The 25,312-nt window shown below is 39.1% G+C and overlaps 1 protein-coding gene across 1 annotated transcript; it reads left to right on the top strand.

Annotated features, from left to right (window-relative positions):
- The first annotated feature begins 2,876 nt into the window (after positions 1-2,876).
- HSD17B13 (hydroxysteroid 17-beta dehydrogenase 13) lies at positions 2,877-23,351 on the top strand. Its single transcript, XM_059375588.1, has 7 exons — positions 2,877-3,208; positions 6,895-7,002; positions 8,017-8,148; positions 10,493-10,599; positions 12,277-12,414; positions 15,427-15,543; positions 20,976-23,351. Exons 1-7 carry the CDS (start codon positions 2,999-3,001, stop codon positions 21,064-21,066), a joined length of 903 nt encoding a protein of 300 aa, XP_059231571.1. The 5' UTR covers positions 2,877-2,998; the 3' UTR covers positions 21,067-23,351.
- The last annotated feature ends 1,961 nt before the right edge of the window (positions 23,352-25,312 follow it).

Here is a 25,312-nt window from a genome sequence, read left to right as displayed (position 1 = left end):
TCACAGAGCACCTTACATTTAGGACCTTCATAGCCCCTTGTACCTGGTAGAGAGTAAAGAGGCAAGAGATTTCTCTCCTCCTAAGGAAATGGGGAGCCAGAAAACAGAGGTGATCACTGTGTAATGCTTCAACGGTATGATATGAAAGACGGGATAGCAAGCAGGAGTGGAGAGGAAAAGGCTTTCGCAGAATATTTTTACAATGGTAGAGAACAGAAAGTAGTTGAAAGCCAAAGAGACAAGTCCTGTAGGCAGGAAGAAATTGGAATTGATAGGGAAAGAATAATCAGAGGAACAAGGAAAGAAATATTGAGACGTACACTCTAGAGATCAAGACCCTCTCTTTGCTACTATAAGGAAAGAAGTTGGATTGATATGCAGAGGTGAAGCAAGGGGTTTCATAAATTAAAAATACACTGAGAATGGCCACGGTCGCCAAACTGTGGAAAGAACCAAGATGCCCTTCAATGGACGAATGGATAAGGAAGATGGGGTCCATATACACTATGGAGTATTATGCCTCCATCAGAAAGGATGAATACCCAACTTTTGTAACAACGTGGACAGGACTGGAAGAGATCATGCTGAGTTAAATAAGTCAAGAAGAGAGAGTCAATTATCATATGGTTTCACTTATTTGTGGAGTATAACAAATAACACAGAGGACATGGGGAGATGGAGAGGAGAAGGGAGTTGAGGGAAATTGGAAGGGGAGGTGAACCATGAGAGACTATGGACTCTGAAAAACAACCTGAGGGTTTTGAAGGGGCGGGGGGTGGGAGGTTGGGCGAGCCAGGTGATGGGTATTAAGGAGGGCACGTATTGCATGGAGCACTGGGTGTGGTGCATAAACAATGAATTCTGTTACACTGAAAAGAAATAAACAACAACAACAAAATATGCTGAGGCTGAACATGGAGCTTGTTTGGATAGAAACTAGGCTCTGGGGCACCTGGGGTCATGAACCCAGAATCCTGGGATAGAGCCCAGTCAGGCTCCCTGCTCAGTGGGGTGTCTGCTGTACTCTGTCCCTCTGCCCCTCCCCACTGCTTGTGCACTCGCTCACTCTCAAATAAATATATAAAATCTTAAAAAAAAAAAAAAGACAAACTAGGTTTAGGAGCCTCAAGAAATTCATAAGACATTTAAGATTACCTAATACTGCTTTATCAGTTTGGCAATCATAGAACCTTTGACGATGTACTAATGAGCTCTCCAAAAAGGAGGGAAGAAGTATTTATTTGAAGAGATTTTTAAAAAATTATTTTAATTGACATATAATGTATTATTTGCCCCAGGGGTACAGGTCTGTGAATCATCAGTCTTACACATTTCATAGCAGTCAGCATAGCACAGACCCTCCCCAATGCCCATAACCCGGCCACTCTATCCATCTCCCCCACACCCTAGCAGCCCTCAGTTTTGTGAGATTAAGAGTCTCTTATGGTTTGTCTCCTTCCCGCTCCCATCTTGTTTCATTTTTTTCCCTCCCTACCCACCGTGACCCCCCGCCCACCTCTCGAATTCCTCATATCAGAGAGATCATATGATAATTGTCTTTCTCTGATTGACTTATTTCGCTCAGCATAATACCCTTTGGTTCCATCCACGGCATTGCAAATGGCAAGATTTGGGGTGTTTGTTGGCTGCTAGTATTCCACTGCATATATATACTACATTATTTGAAGAGATCATATTCCTCAACTTGAACATGGCAGACTACTATAGTTAGACTAAGCAAACAGTGGCTTATAGTAATGTACATAAATCCTCTTTCTCATTTCATGGTCTCCAAAGAAAGAATGGTATTTCCTCATAACCAAGGTTCCAAACTCTCTGTCCCTGTGTATTTGACTAATTTAGGTCATTTAAGTGAGGTCATGCAATATTTGTCCTTTTGTGGCCCTCATTTCACCTAGCATATTTGGAAGGTTCATGAATGTTGTAGCGTGTATCAGAAATGCATTCATTTTTAGAAAGGAATAATATGCCCTTGTGTATTTCTAATACATTTTGTTTATCCATTCATCCGTTCACGGACACCTGAGTTGTTTCTACTCTGGCGGTGTCGGAAGTCATACCACTTTTACTGCTTCTCGGCCTTTTGGCTAAGACCAAGTGCAAGTCGTACCACTTTTTTTTTTTTTTATATTTTATTTATTTATTTATTTGAGAGAGAGAGACAGTGAGAGAGAGCATGAGCAAGGAGAAGGTCAGAGGGAGAAGCAGACTCCCCGTGGAGCTGGGAGCCTGATGCGGAACTTGATCCCGGGACTCCAGGATCATGACTTGAGCTGAAGGCAGTCGCTTAACCAACTGAGCCACCCAGGCTCCCTCAAGTTATACCACTTTTAAGTGCAGTCTTGGCTCCGGAGCTAATGCTCATTCCCATAGCATCACAGAGGGAACTGATTGCTTTATAGAACCTCCAATCTCCTCTAAACTTAAGAGGTTTTCAGAGAAATTAGCACCTCCTGTAAAATAAGTAGTTCACAGAAATATTGATGCTGAGCTTTCCTGAATAAATGAATCACACTAGGGTTGGTTGGCCCATATTTAAGTCTCCTAAAGATAATATCTTTCCTTTCTCCTTTTCCTTCAATTAAACACACACACACACACACACTGGTTTACAGAGAGATATCAAGAGATGAGCAAAACACCATTAGCTGATGCACTCTCTCTGGAATTATTTCTAGAGGGGCAACTTCCCTGTGCAACATAGCACACAACTGCTTCTCTGTAAGCCAGTCCAAAGAACACTTCTTCCAGGATTCTGGGTCCCTGTGCCAAGCTTTCAGTAACAATTGCATCACTTCCAAACTCAGGTGTTTCCAATCTACTAGAACACGTGGATAAAGCCTGCAGCAAATCTGGCTTACTTCTGCCAGTCCTATCCACACTTGGAGCACAGCTCTTCCCAGGAGCTCTGTGCAGAGGGTAGCTCTCTGCTGGTGTTAGAGGACAGAGCCAGAGGAGAAGAGTACAGAGCAGCGCCATGAATATTATCCTGGATCTCCTCCTGCTCCTGCTCACCATTATCTACTCCTACTTGGAGGCACTGGTGAAGGTTTTCTTTCCCCGAAGGAGAAAATCGGTGGCTGGGGAGATCGTTCTCATTACAGGAGCTGGGCATGGAATCGGGAGGCGGACTGCCTATGAATTTGCAAAACGGAAGAGCCGACTGGTTCTGTGGGATATTAATAAGGTAACGCACTCACGTGCCCATCTTTTGAAGTCACAAGTAAGACATATGTTGTAAAAATTATTTAACTTAGCAACTGCTTATGTTTGTATTTTTCTTTTTCATTGTTTAATAAACTCTCCAGTGCCATATTCTACATATGTATTGGGATGGTTTGACAAAGGGCACATAATTGAGAACTAAGCAGTGATTTTTTTTTTTTTTAAATGCCATGATACCTGGCATGGTTGATAACATGGACTCGGAGCCAGGCTACTTCCAGGCTTTCCCGATTCCTTTTTTTTTTTTTTTTTTTTTAAGATTTTTTTTATTTATTTGAGAGAGAGAGAGAGAGAGAGAGAGCAAACATGAGCAGGGGGAAAGGGTTGGGAGAGGGAAAAGCAGGCACCCCACTGAGCAAGGAGTCCAGTGCGGAACTCAATCCCAAGACACTGGGACCATGACTTGAGCTGAAGGCAGATGCTTAACCAACTGAGCCTCCCAGGGGCCGTTTCCTTCTCTTTGAGATTTTTTTTTTTTTTTTTAGATTTTTAAAAAATTTTATTTGACACAGAGAGAGAGATCACAAGTAGGCAGAGAGGCAGGCAGAGAGAGAGGGGGAAGCAGGCAGAGACCCCGATGTGGGGCTCCATCCCAGGACCCTGAGATCATGACCTGAGCCAAAGTCAGAGGCTTTAACCCACTGAGCCACCCAGGCGCCCCTAGGAATGTTTTTTTACATTGTTAAAGGCATGTCAAAGAAGGCAAAAACCAAATAAAGAAACAAAGAAGAACATATGATAGAATCTCTTAGTGCCTTCCCTCACATGCACACCATCCTAAAATATTTACTCTGGCAATTTGCACAATAGTTTGTGGACTCCTGGGCAAGAAGATTAAACAAGTGAATGCTCAGCCATAGTAAACATTAGTCGTGTTAAATAAAATCCACAACCAGTGAGTCGGGCTTTCTCTTGAGCATTCATATTTTTCTTGTACTGTTATTTGTAAACACGATATTAACTACTCAAAACTGAAATAACTGAAATTTTGTATCACTTCCCCTAAACTTGTGAATTCTGGTAAGGCCATGAAAATATACACAGAAAAATGTTGCAGGATTTTAAGATTAAAAAAACTGTAAAGTTTTTTTTAAGAATCAGGTTTTCCACAAATCACAGTGAGATCTTAACTGCCGTCGTATTACTACTCTCTGATGTTCTTTGCTATCATGTCCAGTTGGCCCCTGCTTCTTAAAGCCTTCAGAAATGTCACTTGGGGGCACCTGGCTAACTCAGTCGATGAAGCACGTGACTCTTGATCTTGGGGTTCTAAGTCCAAGCCCCACACTGAGGGTAGAGATTACTTAAAAGTAAAGTCTTTAAAAAGAAAGGTCACTTGAACTTAGAAAAGTAGTTCTTCTCTGGTTCTTTCCAGACACTAAGGATACTATACAAGGAAAAGTTGACACACTTCTATGTAACAGAACCAGGCATTTAGTAGATGAGTTGATGTACATGAAAGTGATTTGGCTTCGGTTTGGTCCTTGAAGAGATTCCAGTGCAGTCTTTAGAAGAGGACAAGAATTTAAATTGAGAAAACTTGTCTGCTGTTCTCCAGCACTCATCAAAAAAAGAGAACTAAGTATAAATCCATGAAAAACACTTGATAAAATCTAACCTTTGGATCTTTCCAGATGTGTGTTTTGGGGATGAGAATTCACACTTAATTACATTTTTAAAGTTCCAGTGACCAAAAAAAAAATTGACTTATTTAAGATTCTGCCTGAAGGATGAGTTGCCTCACCTCACAGGATTTCTTTGAATCCTTGAATTTTATGATTAAACATTAAAGGTATTAAACGATTCACTCTAGGGCTACAAATGTAACTCAGATCTTCTTTACCTGTGGAAGGTCCCAACTCCCTTTTTGTTATGGCTGGCTTCTTTGGCCCGACCTAATGAATCATCTTAGCAGTTTCCCTCACTCAATCTGAACTGTTGCTTTAGGAAAACTCTGGAAAGTGGAGTAAACAACACAAGCTGGAGTTGAAGCTAAAGCAACTATTTTGCTTACGAAAAGACAAGGCATTACATTTTGTCATTCTATAGCTCGGTTGTAAGACTGACAAATTTTGAAGTCTTCAATCAGAGCCTCTGAGGAAAGCTCTGGTGACCAGTGCTCTCTACTGACCGTGAATCTAGAGACAAGAGACTGCATGGTTCCTGTAACTGGGCAATGAGCAGGCTACCAACTGAAGCCGAAATGGGGGAAAGAGCACCTGTCTTCCTTTACTCCTCTGCAACTCCCAAAAGACTATGAGGGGACATTGACTATGACTAATTTCTGTTCAGGTCTCTTCTTTGGGATTCCAGGCTACTGCTCTGGGGCGTAGCCTGAAGTATTGGAATATGAAGGACCCCAGGGAGACAGGGCTGGCTATGGGAACCCACCTGTCATTCATTCAGGGACTGTCCCCCCCCCCCCCGCCCCGCCCCAGCTATAGCCACACAACTAACAACCCGTTGTGAGAAAAGGGCTTTCAGGTGTCCTGGCCTCTTAATCACAAAGAGTCTATAAATTGTGAGAGGAAAAAGTGGAATTTTTTTTTAAGATTTTATTTATTTATTTGACGGAGAGAAATCACAAGTAGATGGAGAGGCAGGCAGAGAGAGAGAGGAAAGCAGGCTCCCTGCCGAGCAGAGAGCCCGATGCGGGACTCGATCCCAGGACTCTGAGATCATGACCTGAGCTGAAGGCAGTGGCTTAACCCACTGAGCCACCCAGGCGCCCCCGAAAAAGTGGAATTTTTAAAACCTTATAATTTTAATAAAATCAACAGAAGTCAAAACTTGAAAAGAATTCTAATTTTCCAGAAATGCAGGTCGAGAAACAACAGGACAATTTTATTTTAGGAAGAAGGTCTTTGAATTCAGGCTGAAAATAAGTTTCTCCCTCTCCATGTCCTAGAATAGTTACAAAGTTACCACAAAGTTACCACATTTGCAAACTTGAGGAGACTATCCAGGGCCCTCCCCTATTTTCACTCCAGAACACTGGCCCACCAGATTATATCCTCAAGAGTGGTTTGTCTCCCTATAAAAGTCTTCCTCAAATAAGGATCCTTCTTTCTCCTTCCCTCCGAGATGGTTCAATTAGAATCCTCGAGAAAACTGTGACAGGCAGAGGCATAGACTTTAAAATTACCATCGTTTAGAATTGCTTTCCTACCTATTATATGGTTGGTGCTCAATAAATATCTGTAAAATGAAAAGCTGAGTTTTCTTTTCTCGTGTCCTCAAACATCTCCATGGATGACCCCACCAAGAGCAACATCTTTCAAGCGTGTTCTAGCTGTGAGAGTAGTCTGCTTTAGAAAAACTGCCTCCTGGAGAACCCTCTAACCCAAGATAAAAAGCTAGAAAAACATGAAGGATTTCCCCCCCACTTTGACAAAGAACGGCTATTGAGAATAAAGCCAAACAAGGTGAAAACACGTGACAGATGGGAGCACTGGCTGGCAGAAAAGCCAGGTAAAATCTCTTTGCACATTAGGCAAGCAGTGTCTCTCCTGAAACTTTCTTACAAACGAGGAGGCATTTTGGACATGAATTTTAATCTTTAGAGACATTTCTTCTCCAGTTCTTTCTCTCCCACTCTTGTCCCCTAACTGACCTACATCTTTCTGCGCTTACCCTTTCCGATTACAGCACGGTGTTGAGGAAACAGCAGCCGAATGCAGAAAACTGGGGGCCACAGCCCATGCCTATGTGGTGGACTGCGGTAACCGAGACGACATTTATAACTCTGTGAAGCAGGTGAGACTTCAGATGACCCATTTCTTCAAGTGATTTTGTATCCATTGACATGGAAAATGTAAAGTTTCTTGCTGGTGGCCCGATTCAATTACAACTGAGGAGGCTGTGAAGAAGGAAGGACATATATTATCTCCTTGCATAGAATCCACTCACTCTGGCTATTCCTATTGTTAAATATTAGGTTCAATTTCTTTGTGCTCAGAAGTTTGAGCAGTGGTGTGGAGTGACAGAGAAGAGTTTTATCCCCAGGAGAAAGGATCACTTTCTAGTTTCGTTTTAGTCCTATTACTTTGGCACTAATTCCTTTTTTTATCTGCAGTTTTTTTCTCTGAGGGATTTTATTTATGTTGCTGGTAACCTAGCCTTCTATAGAAAATGTGATGTTAATAATATGACAATGTTTAAAAGAGTAGATATCAAATACAATGAACTGAGCACACTGATAAATGACTGCAGGCTTTAATCTCCCCAATAACCCTATTGACCTCATTTGACTGATAAGCAAACTGAGGTTCAGAGGTGTTGGGCTGTCCGTGGTCACATGGCTAGTAGGTGGTAGGACCAAGATTACTTAGATGTCGAAAAAACAGTTTCTCCTAGCTTTATGACAGTGTTTCCTTGACATTCACTTTTTTTTTTTTTTTAAGATTTATTTATTTATTTGACAGAGATCACAAGTAGGCAGAGAGGCAGGCGGGGGTGGGGACTTTGCCAGGGGAAGCAGGCTCCCTGCTAAGCAGAGAGCCCGATGTGGGGCTCGATCGCAGGACCCTGAGATCATGACCTGAGCCGAAGGCAGAGGCTTCACCCACTGAGCCACCTAGGCGCCGGACATCCACTTTTTGACTCAAGTTTTTGTCCTGCCTGAACTCTGAGAGACCTGATGGAGTGCAATAAAGAATCTAATCCCTGAATGACTTCAGCCCTGAAACTTTGTTTCTTTTCTTTTTTTCAAAACTTTGAGTTTCTGTAACACATCCAGTGAATGTGTTTTGGTTTTTTTCCATTTCAAAGGTAAAGAAAGAAGTGGGAGATGTGACCATCCTGGTGAATAACGCGGGGACAATATATCCAGCTGACCTTCTTAGTACCAAGGATGAAGAGATCACCAAAACTTTTGAGGTCAACATCCTGGGACATTTTTGGGTGAGTGTAAGAAAACTTTCTGGTGTGTGGATATCTCACACTCCTCTTTAGGTGTAGTTAAGTTCACACCTTTATATTTGCCTTAAATCAAGAATCACCAAATTAATTTGAGTGGGAGAGTCTCTGACAGAGGGGCATGGAGTTTGAAGGGACACAACTCACCAGAATGTAGGCTAGTTGGTATGTCTTATACACCAGAACCTGACACAAAACATGACCTGGATGGACCGGGTGCTCAATATATTTGTGGAGCTTTGCTAAGGGTTGTCAGTGTACATCTTTTCAGTGCTTTAGAGGAAATATATACAATATACATTCATTTGTGACCTCCTACCATGGAATTTTAGAACTGAAAGGACAACGTAAATCACTACTTGAATGCGTATAGGGGTTAGGAACTTTTCTGCACGGGACTCAGACAAACTCTGGATCCATGACAAAGTTAGATATATGGCTCTACAGACCTCTTATAATTGGTTATCAGAAGACCAGAAGGGGCGCTTGGATGGCTCAATCGTTAAGCAGCTGCCTTTGGCTCAGGTCATGATCCCAGGGTTCTGGGATCGAGCCCCGCACTGGGCTCCCTACTCAGCGGGAAGCCTGCATCTGCCCTCTCCCACTTCCCCTACTTGTGTACCCTCTCTCACTGTGTCTGTCAAATAAATAAAATCTTGCGGGGGGGGGGGGGGGAGAAACTGAACTATGAGTTTGTAGAAAGCATTTACATGGATTTATCAGTGCCCCAGTATTCAGTCTAGAGCCTAGAGCCTAGAGCAAATCTGGATTCTGTAAGAGAAGGAAGAGATGTGTCCCCCCTGCATCTGCCCAGCCCCCACACATGCTAGTGAGGATTGATTATTATGCCCACCAAACTACATAGGGACCTCATGTGTTAGTTATCTATAGCTGCATAGCACATTATATCAAAACTTAACGGCTTAGAGCAATAATAAATGTTTGTTTTCGTTTCAGAGTTTGTGGTCAGAAATTTGGGAGTGGCTTGGCTTGGCAGTTTTGGCTGTGAGAATTTGCTATAGGGTCCGTAGGTCGTGTTTATTTCGTAAAATACTGATACTTCTCACAAAACAGCAAAAGCTTTTTGGAGACAAAGAATGGCTTTCTGTTTCCTGTAACATCAACATATAATACACAATGTCACAAACAGGGAGATACTAAATATAATCATAATAGACCATGATTGTGGATAGGACAAAACTCAGCTTTTTCTACTTAACTTGATACAGTAATACAAGGTTTCAATTCTTCTAATTAGAATGATAAAGCTCCAAACCAAAAAGAAAAAAAGAAAAGATTAAAAAAGTTTACTTGAGGGACGCCTGGGTGGCTCAGTTGGTTAAGCCGCTGCCTTCAGCTCAGGTCATGATCCCAGGGTCCTGGGATCAAGTCCCACATCGGGCTCCTTGCTAGGCAGGGAGCCTGCTTCTCTCGCTGCCTCTGCCTGCCACTCTGTCTGCTTGTATGTACTCTCTCTCTCTCTGACAAATAAATAATATCTTTAAAAAAAAAAAAAGTTTACTTGATACCAGATTACCATAGGGGATATTTTCAGTTCTGAAAACACTAAATTTTCCCCTTAATATTATTCAGTTGACCTATCCATAAAAAAGATATTTGATTCCTTCTGAAGGGACAAGAGAGGAATTTTGTTTTTAAGATTTTTGTTTATTGGGGCACCTGGGTGGCTCAGGTCATGATCCCAAGGTCCAGAGACCAAGCCCCCAACTGGGCTCCCAGCTCAGCGGGGAACCTGCTTCTCCTTCTGCCTCTCACCCCACTCATTCTCTGTCTCTGTCTCTCTCCCTCTCTCTCCCTCTCTCAAATAAATAAAAACCTTTCAAAAAAGATTTTTAAAATGTATTTATTTAGAGAGAGAGGGAGAGAGAGTGTACAGGAGCCCACAAGCACAGGGAGAGGCAGTGGGAGAGGGAGAAAAAGAATTTCGAGCACACTGCACTGAGCCTAGAACCCAACAAGGGCTCCATCTCATGACCCTGAGATCGTGATCTGAGCCAAAATCAGGAGTCAGACACTTAACTGACCGAGCCTCCCAGGCCCCCCAAGGAAGAAGGGGGCATATTAAAATGAGTTCTTAGCATGTGATATTTAGTACACAGCCCTCAATGCCAGCTTAAACAAATACATTTCAATCTTTTTCATTTCTGTCATTTACATAGAAGTGATCATGGAATATCAACACGTATTTCACTTCATCTTTAAAGTTGTCTCAAATGTTATTTTTTCTTAAAAAGAAAACTACCTAATTTAGAAATCTAATACCTGTGCCATGTTTGTTTGTTTTTTTCTTTCTGCAATGATCTTTAAGATCACAAAAGCACTTCTTCCACCCATGATGAAGAGAAATCATGGCCACATTGTCACAGTGGCTTCAGTGTGTGGCCACGGAGTGATTCCTTATCTTATCCCATATTGGTAAGTAATATTTTCCAGCAATGACATATATATATATATATGTATATATACATATATATATATAATGTCTTTTAAGGGTTTATTAGACCTTAGATTCCAATCCTTGTTACAGGGTTATTTACAGAATTTACATAGTAATCTAGAATAAACTTTTAAAATGACTCCTCCTAAAACAGTGAAACTGGTTGTATCATTTAGATTTCTGAAAGCTCCTCTGTAAAGCAATGAAATGTAATGCCTAGTATGTTTCCGTTGTATCCTGGAAAGAGCTCATGTTGATAAAAGAAACAGGGACCCACAGACTAAGAAGTAAAACCTACAGTAGTCCAAATGAACATAAATGGGTGCCATCACCTGCAGGCCCAAGATCAGCTCACCAGAGTGAGCCCTGGACCAAAACATTTTCCAGTGTGCTTGTGCCACGAAAGACAGTGTATGTATGAGAGAGAGAGGGACTGAGCCTCTAGCTGATTAAAAGATGCAGATAGTACATTGCATGGTCTACCCCTTGGTAGACCTAAGAGAAAAGATTGGGGGGCCCCGAGGATATACTCTTTGAAAAATCTCTTTTTCTTGTAAATTCCTTCAATGGTATCTCTTTTCCTTACTTCGGCTTCATGTAGACCTCATCGAAAAACTTGCTAACAGTTGGTCCAGTTCTTTTTATAACAGGCAACACGTAAGTCTCAGTGGGAGGGTATGGGTAATTAATAGATTTATTATGTACCTGGACATCATGATCAAGGTTAAACTGAGTCATGGACAAAACTACTTCTGACACTGAAAGTAGCACTATAGTTAAATTTTAATGTCAGGGGTCATTGCACACACATAAGGGTTGTTTCAAGCTGCCTCTGCTGTCTTAAAATATAAGAATTTCACAGATTAAGCATTTGCTATTGTTTTAATGTTTAGAAACGTGGAAACCCAATGTCCTAATACTTTTCCTTTTTCACTTCTCCCTTAAGAAAGCAGCTGGCCTTTAATTTTACTGTTCTTATTGTCAACTGATTCGAAAATACAATGAACATTTATATAGATTCTTACAGGTAATGAAGTTATAAGGCATATGCCAAACAATTTAATACTCAAGTCAGCCCTATATTTTATTACTTCTGTTTAAAAATCAGGACATCAAAGAAGATAAAGTGATATGCTGAAGGCTGCGCACACAGGCACCCCCATGCCACCTGAGGTCTTTTCATTTACTCCAGATTTTCACAATGAAATTAAGAAGCCAAAGTGGCCTCTAAGGTCAAGAGAGAAACTAGGAACCCGCTTAGCAAGAAAGGAGAAATGTGTAGAGTCCCACAGAAGCTGCAGTGTAAATATTAGTTATGTAGTTTTTCTAAGTATGTTTTTCCTGTTTCATACCTTTTCGAAATAAAAACAACAGTTAAAACTGATCAGAAAACAGCCTAACCAGAAAACCTTACACTAGGGTAGAAATGTGAGCAGTAAGTCAGTTAATACATTACTAGAATCCATTCCATTGCTATTGTTGCTAAGTAAGAAATTGGTACACTCAGAATTCTGTAAAATCATGTTAAGAAAACGTAGATGAAAACTGATGACCAAGTGGGAGATTTAGGACGTTGGCTTCTACCTGTTCTCAAACCAAATCAGCGTTGCCTTCTTACAGAAAGCTAGTAATAATGGTGGGTAATTCTCTTGCAGTGCCAGCAAATTTGCTGCCGTTGGCTTCCATAGAGCTCTGACATCAGAACTTGAAACCTTGGGGAAAACTGGAATCAAAACCTCATGTCTCTGCCCAGTTTTTGTGAATACTGGGTTCACCAAAAACCCAAGCACAAGGTGAGGTCTAAGTCAAGTTAGGATGAGAATATGGCATGAGAAATTGATAGGAAATCTGTACAAGAAATCTTTAGGTGGATCAACTGAGGAAAATATGGAAAAAATGAAAAAGGAAAAATGTTTCTTCTTAATATTGTACTGCCTTTAAGTTTTCAGTTTGAAATTAGATGAATAAAGGGGGGAAATGCAATGAAGACTAGCAGGAGTGACCGGCTGCCAACGAGTTAGGCAATGGGGTGTTTATTTGAGTCCGGGTGAAAGGTTCAACACACTCAGGTGCCGAAAGGGAATGAGAGGGGGGTGGGACAGGCTGGAGAGGTGTGCTCAGGGATGTCAAGAGTGTCCTCTCCTAGAAGCCCCACCCCTAAAATGGATATTGTGTAACATCCCCCTTGCCCATTCATGGTTTGTCCTCCTCAGACTATGGAAAGGTACAAGTATACACCCCCTTTCCATCTTCCACGGTGCTAGCATGAAGTACTCCAACGTTGATTTTTCAAACTGCTCTGATCCTAAGAATCCTCACCTGGGTTTCCATAGGAAAAAAATGTTCTGTGGGTCTTCCTTAGAGATTCTGACTGAGATGAGCTCCAAGAATGAGACGTTTTGCTTTGCTTTGCTTTACAAGCATACCTATACCTACCAGGTAAGTCTGGAGACCGGTTTGGAGACCACTGATGTATTAAATAATAACCACAGCATTTGATCACCATCACCTCCTTGTCCTCCATTAAAACGCAAATGCTCCTAGGAGCAGCAATAAATTGAGCCCCTAACCCTTTTATCAAGATGAATTTCTATGAGAACTTTATCTCTGGTACGGGAGCATTTGAAACCATAAGAGAGGAGAAAATGGTCCTGAAAGGGGGGGGAGGCAGAAAGGTAAGGGGATAGTCCCTAACATTCAGATACTCTCACAGATTTGCCTCGATTCTGGTATATATTCTGCTGCAGGTTAACAAAAGACACTAAGCTTGCTCATCTGAAGCCAATTTGGTACTAAAGGGGAACTAGTCCTCAATAGATTCCTTCACAAGAGCTAACAAATTCTCCTTAAAACTTAGCCTCCTTTGAAGCTACTGACTTAAAGCTCCGGATTAGCTGTGTGGCCCCTGGAACAGTGGCCCACTGCAGGCAGGGCAGTTCTTTTTTTTTTTTTTTTTTTTTTTAAAGATTTTATTTATTTATTTGACAGAGAGAAATCACAAGTAGACGGAGAGGCAGGCAGAGAGAGAGAGAGGGAAGCAGGCTCCCCGCTGAGCAGAGAGCCCGATGCGGGACTCGATCCCAGGACCCTGAGATCATGACCTGAGCCGAAGGCAGTGGCTTAACCCACCGAGCCACCCAGGCGCCCCAGCAGGGCAGTTCTTAATAGTGCTAGACCACAGGCACTTATCAAGTACACAGTATTTAACTAAATACGGTGGTATGACTGGGACTCTGGACTCTGTTTGCTTAAACAGAAAATTGGGCCAAATAAAACCTTCTTGGTAAGCATTCAGGACTAGTGTGCCAAGAGTACCAGGTCCACTGGTGGGGAAGACAGGGTAGATGAAAAGAGTAAGGCTAATGCGACCCCAGAGAGTGTGGAGGCTTGAGAGTGACCCTTATGGGCTGATAGGCAATGCTGAAGATTGACGCAGAAAGCTGGATTCCGAGTCCCCTTGGCAAAGGCTAAAATATTTATATACTAATATCAGGCTTGGCTCAGACACTGGGTAAGAGAAACCAGGTAGGAAAACTCAAGGAGGGAAGAGGCAGAACCCAATAATTTAGAAAGGTATTGATTTATATTACTCTGTGCTGACTTGCTACTCCATGCCACGGAAACCTCCATCCCATAATAATCTGGAGTAAATCACAGAACATGTCAGGAAAAGAAGTTACAACTTAGCTCTTCTACCTTTTTCCATTCAGCCTGTGCCCAGACTTCTTAGTTTTGATGTAACACTTTCATTCCATTTATGTTTTAATTTCTTGTCATCATCTTGCACTAGTGGGTCTTCCACTCTGAGCCTGTGGTTATAAATGCTTCTCGGGAACTCACTTACACAGTCTTCAGTATGTACAAGGTCACGCCTCCAGAATGCAGTATACTCCCTGTGCGCATCTTGAACTCTCATTAAATTGTAACATAGGAAGTTCAGAGGTGGACCGCAAGAATTAGATGCCTTCAAAATAATCCAGTTTTGCCTGGGTGGCTCAGTCAGTGGAGCGGCAACCTTAGGCTCAGGTCATGATCCCAGGGTCCTGGGTTCGAGTCCCACATTGAGCTCTCTGATCAGGAGAGAGCCTACTTCTCCCTCTGCCTTCCAGCCTGCTGCTTGTACATGTTCACGCTCGCTCTCTCTCTCTCACAAATAAATAAAATCTCAAAACAACAACAATAATCCAGCTTTATGGGATAACTCCAGTAGAAACAAATTATGCTTAGCAATAGCCTTGTATCCCGGAAGCCCTGAAGAAAGATGTCAGATATTTCCTTTCTGTCCCCAAAATAATCCTACCCACTACTCTTCCTTGCCTGGAACGTCTTCACCTCTATCATCTAATTCCTCTTCACCACTTGATAAATTTTTTAAAGATCTATTTATTTATTAGAGAGCATGAACAGAAGGGGCAGAGGGAGAAGGAGAGAGAAAACCCTCCAGCAGACTCCCTGCTGAGAGTAGAGCCCATTACGAGGCTCCATCTCAGGACCATGAGATCATGACCTGAGCAGAAACCGAGAGTTGGAGGCTTAACTAACTGAGCCACCCGGCGCCCCTCCACCCTTTTGATATTTTGAGGGAGTGAGCCATTAAACATGCCCAGTGGATGGGAAAGTTTAAGATTGTGATAACAAAACGTCCCCATGTCATGTGTTGGGCAGGTGGGAGCAGGTGGCATTTCTTCAGTGAATCCTAGAACCTTTTAAATCCTAATTTGGTATCATGATAAGTTAAATTTCCTGCCTTTGATAATTAAAGCAACAACAACAAAAATAACCAACCTTTTTTCTTCTTATCACAGGCTGTGGCCTCTCTTGGAGACAGATACAGTTGCAAGAAGCTTGATAGATGGAATACTTACCAATAAGAAGATGATTTTTGTTCCATCATATTTCAATATCTATATAATACTAGAAAAGTAAGTACAGTACAAAACATCTAAAATGCTAAAAACACCAATGGAGCTGTCGTTATGATGAAGAGTATTTCAGCTGTGAAAGTTGCTGTGGAAACCCCCCCCCCCAGGCCTAGGGAAAACAGTTAAGTTTTCTCTGTTACTGCCTTATTCAGTCCCCCCAAAAAAGAATGATTCATTTTCTCTACCGCATCTACCATCTCACTTTAATCTTTGCTAGAGACCATTCCAACTGAAGGAAAAACATTTAAAGAAAATGCAATATAGCTGAAAATAAAGGGTCTGTTTAAAAGCCTACTGGAGTTTTGATGGAAGTTGCATTGAATCTATTGATCAACCAGGGAAGAATTGACATTAACAATAGTGAGTCTTCCAATCCAAGAAAACAAAGAACATAAAATATCTTTCCTATTTTTTCTCTTACCTTCTTTAATATCTCTATGCAACATTTTATCATTTTCAGCATATGATCTTATACACCTTTTATCAGATGCATCCCAAAATTTTAATATTTTTGATGCAATTGCAAATGGCATTAAAAAAATTTCTTATTTCCCATTGTTTGTTACTAATATGTGTTTGATTTTTGCATTTTGATCTTGTATTTAGCACCCTTGCAAAATTCATTTCTAGTAGTTTTTGTAGATTTTAACAGATTTTTTTTTTTACAGATTATTTCAGATGATCATATTGTCTGCAAATAAAGGCACTTTTACTTCTTCTTTTCTAATTCGTATGGATTTTTGTTTCTTATTGCACTGGCTAGAACTTTACATGCAATTTCAGATAGAATTGGTGAAAGCATACATCCAAGTATTCCTCTCAAGCTTAAGAGAAGAGTATTAAGTATTTCACAATTAAGTATAACATTAGCTGTAGATGTTTTTTCATAGATGCTTTTTATCATGTTTAGGAAGTTCCCTTCTATTCTATTACTATTTTGATGAGAGTTTTTATCAAATGCTTTTACTAACTGTATTAAGATCATATTTTCTTTCAGTTTCATTTCCCTTTGTTGATATGGTACATTTTGCTGATTAAATTTAAAGAATAAATTACCCCTCCATTGTAATGTATTTGTCTGATTTTGTATCAGTATAATATTGACCTCATAGAATGAGTTGGAAAGTATACCCTCCTCTTCCCTTTTCCAAAAGAGCTTCTGTGGGATTGGCATTATTTTTTCTTTAAACTTTGGTAGAATTCACTAGTGAAGCCACCTGGGCCTATTTTCTTTGTAGAAAAGTTTTAACTACAACCCAATTTCTTTAAAACCTATAAGGCTATTCAGGGTACTTATTTGTTCTTGGTAATGTGTGTCCTTCAGGGAACTTGTCCATTTCATCTAAGTTGTCAAATTTATTGGAATAAATTTATTCATAATCTTCCCTTATTTTATTTTTAATATATTTAGAACATCTCATTCCTGATATTGGTAATTTGTTGTATTTTTTATTTTTTATTCTCTTCAGTCTATCTAGTGGTTTATCAATTTATTGATTTTTTTCCAAAGAACTAGCATTTGGTTTATTTTTTTAAAGGTTTTATTTATTTGACAGATCACAAGTAGGCAGAGAGGCAGGCAAAGAGAGAGAGAGGGAAGCAAGCTCCCTACTGAGCAGAGAGCCCAACGTGGGGCTTAATCCCAGGACCCTGTGATCATAATATGAGCTGAAGGCAGAGGCTTAACCCACTGAGCCACCAAGGTGCTCCAATTTTTTTATGTATTTTTTTAAATTTTTTGTATGTTCTATTTCACTAACTTCTGATTTTTATTATTTCTTTTTATGATGACATTTTCCATTTAATTTTCCCTTCTTTTTCTAGTTAGCATGGAAACTGAGTTCATCTATTTTTTTTCTAGTATAGGCACTTAATGCTATAAAGTTCCCCTGTGTACTATTTTCAATTCTGTCTCTCAATTTCTAACATATTATGTTTTCATTTATAGTCTGTTCAGAATACTTTCTGATTTCCCTTTTGTATCATGGGTTGCTTAGAAATGCAATTTTTAGTTTCTACCTTTTGGAAATTTTCCTGGTTTCTAATTTAATTACTTTTTAGTGACATATTTTAAATTTATTGAGACAAGGTTAAGTTTGGAAAATGGTTTATTTTGGTAAGTATTCCATGTGTACCCAAAAAGAATGAATAGAGTATTCCTTATTGTTGAGTGTTCTATAAATGTCAGCTTAGATCAAATTGATAGTGTTATTTTCTGACTATTTTATTAATTATTGAAAGGAACCTCAATATTTAACTATAATTATGAATTTGTCTATTTTCTTTGCTTTTCATTTTTGCCTCCTGTGTTTTGAAGTTCTGTTATTATGTGTATAGCAATTAGGATTATTATGTCCTCTGGATGAATGAGCTACTCAAGTTGGAAATAACCTTATTTATCCCTGGAAATATACTTTGTTGTGAAATCTACTGATATTAATACAGCCACTTCAGCTTCTTTTTTTTTTTTAAGATTTTATTTATTTAATTGACAGAGATCACAGGTAGGCAGAGAGGCAGGCAGAGAGAGAGGAGGAAGCAGGCTCCCTGCTGAGCAGAGAGCTTGATGTGGGGCTCGATCCCAGGACTCTGAGATTATGACCTGAGCCAAAGGCAGAGGCTTTAACCCACTGAGCCACCCAGGGGCCCCTACTTCAGCTTCTTTAGATTAATGTTCTTAGTATATCTTGTTCTTTTCTTTTACTCTTAACCTATTTATCTCCTTATATTTGAAATGTGTTTTTGTAGGCAGTATATAGTTTTTTTTTTAATCCAATTTGGCAATCTATGCCTTTTAATTGGGGGTATTTAGACTCTTTACATTTAATATGAATATTGACTTAGTTAGATTTAAATCTAGATATAAAGCTTGCTATTTGTTTTCTATTTATCCCATTTATTCTTGGTTCCTTTTTCTCTTTTTCTGCCTCCTTTTGGTTTAGTTGAATATTTTCATGTTTCCATTTTATTTCATCTTTTGGCTTACTAACTATAATTCTTTGTTTTGTTACTTTAGTTATTGCTTTAGAATCCATAGTATGTGTCTTTAACTTATCACAGTCAATCTTCAAATGATACTATACCACTTTCTGTATAGTCTGAGAACCTTACAATGGCATACTTCTATCTTTCCCCTCTGACTTATGCTATGATTATCATACATTTTAATTCTACATATGTTAAAAGACATACATTATGTAGTTTTTGTTTGTTTAAACAGTCAATATCTTTTTAAAGAGATTTAAATAACCAGGTAAAATCTTAAATGTTATCCATGTGGTTAACATTTCTGGTGCTCTTCATTCATTTGTGTAGATCCAGACTTCTACTGGGTTTCATTTTCCCTCTGCCTGAAGAGTATCCTTTAATACTTTCTCAGAGAAGTTCTGCTGGTTGTGAATTCTTTTGCTTTGTGGATGTTTAACAAATTCTTTATTTTGTCCTAAGCTTTGAAAGATATGTTTACTGAGTATAGAATTCTAGGTTGGTAGTTTTTTGTTTTCCAGTACTTAAATGACATTATCTGTCACCTCTATGATTTCAGTATCATCTCTGCTGGAGGTTGCTCTAACTAAAGCAAAGATTGTTTTTAAAGGAATACAATATGAAAAAGTGATTAAGAATGAAGGCTCTACCTAAGATTAAAAAACGCTTTACCACTTAGAGTGTTTTGACCATGGATGAGTTATTTAACCTCTGTGGCCTCAGGTTTTCCATATAGAAAACGTAGATGGTGTTAATACCTCCTTTCTAAGCATACCCTAATAATCCCAGAAGACAAGTGAAGCCCCTGCCATTAAAAACAACAACTACAACAACAATGCAGAAGTCAGATATTAAAGGCTTAGGAAGCAGAACTTGCATAACATTCTAGGAAAAAGGGCATCTGGATGGCTCAGTCTGTAGAGCATGCAGCTCTTGATCTTGAGATTGTGAGTTCAAACCCAACAGTGGGTGGAGAGATCACTTAAAAATTAAAGAAAATCTTTAAAATATGCTAAGAAGAGATAGGAATATTTACCCAGAGGAGATAATCTCAGCTTTCTTTTGAAGGACAGTTTATGATTGACTAAAATTGTATCAATGAGAAGATAACAATGCTAACTTCACGAGGCCTTGGGTCATTTTGAAAGCAATCCACATAAACAGTGCTACCTTGGAATGGAACAATCCAAGAACAGGGACAAACTTCATTGCTACATCAATTTCAATCTTCCATTTTAGCTTAAATAGACTAACTTAAGTTAGCATAACCTCAGCCTCATGGTAACATCATCTCAAGGGTTGACTAAAGGTCTTGTTGCTAAGCAAATGTAAGAAAGGAGTTTCATGGGATTCCTCCTCTCTTGGGGCTCAAAACGGGTCATGTTAATGTTGAAAGAAATCAAAATCATAGCATATTTTCTTATGAACAAGATACTAAGCATAGTCATCCTGTCAGGTTTGGAGAATAGGTATCCTTGTACAAGAAACAAGAGTCTCAAAATCTTTGATATTATTGTGGAATTGTCATGATGGTTATGCAGCAACAGGGACTTACCGTTTACCTTCTTCACATATTCCTTTTACAGAGATAGACGATGTTGTGAGCAGATGCAGTTACTAGCATGGAGGTTTCTTTGTGAGAATAATTAAATAGTTATACTTGTCTTTCTCCCAGCCAGAACTTCCCTGCCCCTTTGCTTATTCTATCCATCCAACCCCAGGCAAGGATGTAAATCTTGCATTAGTCAACACCAAAATGATTTTCTATATGACTTTCTTTGCAGAATGTGTTACACCTTCCTTCTTAAATTCACACATACGCTCTTCCTTTCATCTGTCTACTCAAATCTTTACTCATCCTTGAACACTTTTGAAGTTTTCCTTCGCTATTCTAACCCACATGAATTCTCCTCACAGCTATAGCCCTTAATTAGAGAAGGCTGGTATTTCTCATTCATTGCCTCCTCTTAGCCTCTTAGCTCAGCAATTAGCTGCTCAGGCCATAGCTGAGTACCTTGGTCTAGCTTCTTATAAGGTGCGTAACAGATAGTAAATATTTAAGGAGAAGAGAAGGGATGTAGGTTCGGCAGTCCTTCTGTGAATGCTTCCTATCAGGATTCATTGACAGTTTCAGCACTAAGTCCAGCCCTTCAGTTTCACATCTTTATCATATAAAATCTCCTTTAGTATTTCATTAATATGAGAAGGTCTTAAGAGTAGTATATGTCAGTGCTTTCTTTATATGTCCACAGTATTTGAACTCCAAGTATTAAAAGACACACGCACACACAAAAGAGAGAGGGGTAGGTGTGAAGGGGAAAAGGAGGAACACAGGAAGACTAAATGCAAACCAGATAATTCTCCATAAATTTTAACGGACAACAAAAAAGAACTCTTGTGTCAAAAATTTTTTAATTGAGAATTTTTCATCTTTTTTTTTTATACAGATTTCTTCCTGAACGAGCCTTGGCGGCTATAAATCATTTACAGAACATTCAATTTGAAGCAGTGATTGGCCACAAAACCAAAATGAAATGAATAATTGAGCTCCAGCCAGAGATGTATGCACCTTAACAATGTAAATCTAAGTTTAGAATCAATGCATCAAAGCTTAATTTCACATTTTTCAATTCTATTAATATTAAAAACATTGGTTTGACATTAGCAGCGCTCAAATGAACGAGACTAATTACCTGTCTTTCTCAAGAAGATTAATGTAGCTCTAACAAATCCATTTTTCATCCCATGCCTCTTAAAAACTTCTGTGCTTACATACACATACTCAAAAAGCCACTCTTCTTAAGATATTTTATTGCTTTTCTTTCTGCTTGGAGGGGAACAAGGCTACCTCCCTGAGAGTAAATGCAAAGCGAACTTAATTTACACAGGAAAGGCCTAAGACCTTGTCAACACGTACACCCTGTGAGCTGGCAGTTAGAGATGAAGTTTAAGAAGCTGGTACTCCTCCAAAGGACAAAGAGGTTAGATCTATGAAATTCAACATTTGGAAGCTTTCTCTAGCTTCTCCCACTGCATCAGCCCCAAACAGTACAACAGTATTCTGTAGTTTCTTGCTTGATTCTGTCCCTTGTATAGTTCTTATGTCCACCAGGAGTAGACACTCTGTACTTTCTGCCCTTTTCATAACCTCTTAAAATACTGTGCCATACAAAAGGTGACCCTCTCTTGAATCTCAGGATATCTGAAATTTTAACTCCAGGATCATTGGTACCAGAGATGTTTAGATAGTTTTGAGCTTCAAAAATAAAAACTAACAGAAAGGAGTTAGGCTGACTACCTAATACTAGACAGTGGATCTAAGAGATGAAAGAGTGGTCTCTTTTTTAAATAGAAAAAAAATCTGATTCCCACTACATCAAGAGTAATCTTATCTCAGGGTTTTTCTCATATATCATGGACTGCTTTTACATCAACTATCTGCCTGTTTTTATTAAAAATGATAGATTAAAAACCAATCATTAATAAAAAATTTCTTAAAAACAAATGACAAGTATGTTGTGCTTTTAAAAAATAACCTCTTGGGTGCCTGAGTGGCTCAGCTGGCTAAGCAACTGCCTTTGGCTTAGGTCATGATCCTGGAGTGCGGGATCGAGTCCCACATCGGGCTCCCTGCTCACCAGGGAGTCTCCTTCTCCCACTGACCTCTCTCCTCTCATGCTCTCATTCTCTCTCTCTCAAATAAATAAGTTAAATCTTTTTAAAAATAAATAAATAAATAATAACCTCTGTGGTTATTAAATAGAGATTTGATTTTTAATCTCTCAGTCTCAATGAATCTCCTTCAGAAAGCAAGGATCTGGAAGGTGACAGCTAGAACCTGTAGATACTAAGGGGTCCTGGGGTTCTCTCAGCTTTGGCTTCTTTGACAGCAGGAGTGTTGGTTTATCAGATGACTTACTGAATCCTTTCTGTGTGTGGCACTGAGTGAAGTATTATTGTTTGAGATTTTTTTTTCCTAGCTACTTTGGCAATAATTTTTATTCATGATGATGTTTTAGTTTTTAAATTACTTTTTAAAGATTTTATTTGTCAGAAAGAGCACAAGCAGGGGGAGAGGCAGGCAGAGGGAGAAGCAGACTCCTTAACTAGCAAGGAGCCCAATGCAGGACTCGATCCCAGGACCCTGGGATCATGACCTGAGCTGAAGGCAAACGGTTAGCTGAGCCATCCACGTGACCCCATGATGACATTTTAATTCCTTGTTTTAAAACTAAGAACTGTAGGGACACTTAGGTGGCTCTGTTCGTTGAGTGTCTGCCTTTAGCTTGGGTCATGATTCCACGGTCCTGAAATTGAGTCCCATGTCAGCTCCCTGCTCAGCAGGGAGTCTGCTTCTCCCTCTGCCTCACTTTCTGTGCTCTCTCTCACTCTCTGACAAATGAATAAATAAAATATTTTTTAAAAAAATTAAACTAAGAACTGTATAAGTGAAGCTTAAAATGTGTTATTTTAAAAAGTATGATTACAAAATTTCAAAAGAGAAATATGTAAAGTAGAAAATATAAGCCTACCCCCCACACACAATCCCATTCCTCAGAGGTCAGGCTATTAATGCACAACCTTCTGGTCATTTTTAATGCATATACAGGCATATATATGATAGATATATTACATTATTTTATTATGTGTTATTGCATGTGTTATATAATAGGTTGATAACATGCATTATATTCTGTAACGTGTTTTTTTAACTTACCAATGTATCACAAACAGCCTTTTCTTTCAGTAGAGTTTAACCTCATCCTTTTTCTTGGGCTTACGGTACTAAATGATATTTTAATAAACAATCCCTTTGTAACAGACATTTTTAACATTTCTAATTTCTTATTGCTCAACAAATCCAAGAAGATTGAAATAATACCATGCACATTTTCCAACCACAACAATAGGAAACTAGAAATCAGTCACAGGAAAAATCTGGAAAGAATACATATATATGGAAGCTAAGTAACATGGTACTAAACAATGAATGGATCACCCAAGAAATCAAAGAGGAAATAAAAAAACACATGGAGACAAGGGGACCTGGGTGACTCACTCAGTTGAGCATCCGGTTCTTGATTTTGGCTCAGGTCATGATCTTGGGATTGTGAGATAAAGCCCCGTGTCAGGCTCTGCACTCAGCATGGAGTCTGCTTGAGATTCTCTCTCCCTCTGCCCCTCCCCACCAACTCTCATATTCTCTCTCTCAAATAAATAAATAAAATCTTTAAAAAAAAATAGATGGAGACAAATGAAAAGGAAATTACAATGGTCCAAAATCTTTGGATGCAGCAAAAGATGTTTGAAGAGGGAAGATTACAGGGGTACAGACCTACCTCAAAAAGCAAGAAAAACTTCGAACAACCCAATCTTACACCCAAAGGAACTAGAAAAAACAAAAGCCAGTAGAAGAAAGGAAATAACAAAGATTAGAGCAGAAATAAATGAAATAGAGACCCCCCCCCAAAAAAAATCAAAACAAAACAAAAACCCGAATAGGGCAAGGAAACTAAGAGCTAGTTCTTTGAAAAGATCAAGAAAACTGATAAAAATTTAGCCAGACTCATGAAGTGTGTGTGGGGGGGGTGGGCATCAAATAAAATCAGAAATGAAAGAGGAGAAATAGCAACCAACACCACAGAAATACAAAGGATTATAAGAGAGTATTCTGAAAAGTATATACCAACAAATTGGACATCCTTAAAGTAATGGATAAATTCCTAAAGATATATGACCTTCCAAACCTGAATCAGGAAGTAGTAGAAAATGTAAACTGGTTACAGTTTGTTCAAATGAAACTGAATCAGTGATCAAAGACTCCCAACAACAACAAACTCCCAACAACAAAAGTCCAGGACCAGATGGACTCACAGGTGAAACTATCAAATATTTAAAGAAGAGTTAATATCTATTCTTCTCAAATTATTCCAAAAAAAACAGAAGAGGAATAAAAGCTTCCAAATTTATTCTATAGAGCCAGGATTGCCCAGATACCAAAAACAAATAAAGACACTACACATTAAAAAAAAAAAAAAAAAAAAAACAAAAAAAAAAAAAAAAAAAAAAAAAAAAAAAAAAGGAAGAGGAAAAAAGAAAGAAAACTATAGCCCAATATCTCTGATGAACATAGATGCAAAAATCTTCAACAAAATATTAGCAAACTAAAAATAACAATACATTTTTAAAAATCAGCATGATCAAGTAGGAAATATTCTCAGGATTCAGAGGGTGTTTCAATATTCACCAATCAATGTAATACATCTCATTAACAAGAGAAAGGATAAAAAATCTATGATCATTTCAATAGATGCAGAAAAAGCATTTGACTAGATTCAACATGTATTCAAGATAAAAAAAAAAAAACTCTCAATAAAATGGGGCTAGAGGGAATATACCTCAACATAATAAATGTATATTTTAAAAAACCTATAGCTAACATTAAGATCAATGGTGAAAAACTGAGAGCCTTACTTCTAAGATCAGGAAAAAAACAAGGATGTCCGCTCTCACCATTTTTATTCAAAATAATACTAAAAGTCCTACATGCAGCAGTCAAGCAAGAAAAAGGAAATAAGTGTATCCCAATTAGTAAGGAAGAAGTTAAACTGTCACTATTTGCAGATGACATACTATTTATAGAGAAGTTTAAAGACTCCATCAAGAAACTACTAGAACTGGGGCACCTGGGTGGCTCAGTAGGTTAAAGCCTCTGCCTTCTGCTCGGATCATGATCCCAGGGTCCTGGCATCAAGCCCCGCATCAGGCTCTCAGCTCAGCAGGA

Source organism: Mustela nigripes, chromosome 1 (genome assembly GCF_022355385.1).
Source record: "Mustela nigripes isolate SB6536 chromosome 1, MUSNIG.SB6536, whole genome shotgun sequence".
NCBI classification, from domain to species: Eukaryota; Metazoa; Chordata; class Mammalia; order Carnivora; family Mustelidae; genus Mustela; species Mustela nigripes.
The sequence above is the reverse complement of the archived record's forward strand: the minus strand, read 5'-3'. Positions and strand labels throughout refer to the sequence as shown.

Excerpts from the sequence above, each read along its gene's own strand:
- HSD17B13 (XM_059375588.1), top strand. The coding sequence starts at position 2,999 with ATGAATATTATCCTGGATCTCCTCCTGCTCCTGCTCACCATTATCTAC. Across the intron at positions 12,415-15,426 it reads ACCAAAAACCCAAGCACAAG|GCTGTGGCCTCTCTTGGAGA; the intron begins GTGAGGTCTAAG and ends TTCTTATCACAG. Across the intron at positions 15,544-20,975 it reads ATCTATATAATACTAGAAAA|ATTTCTTCCTGAACGAGCCT; the intron begins GTAAGTACAGTA and ends TTTTTTATACAG.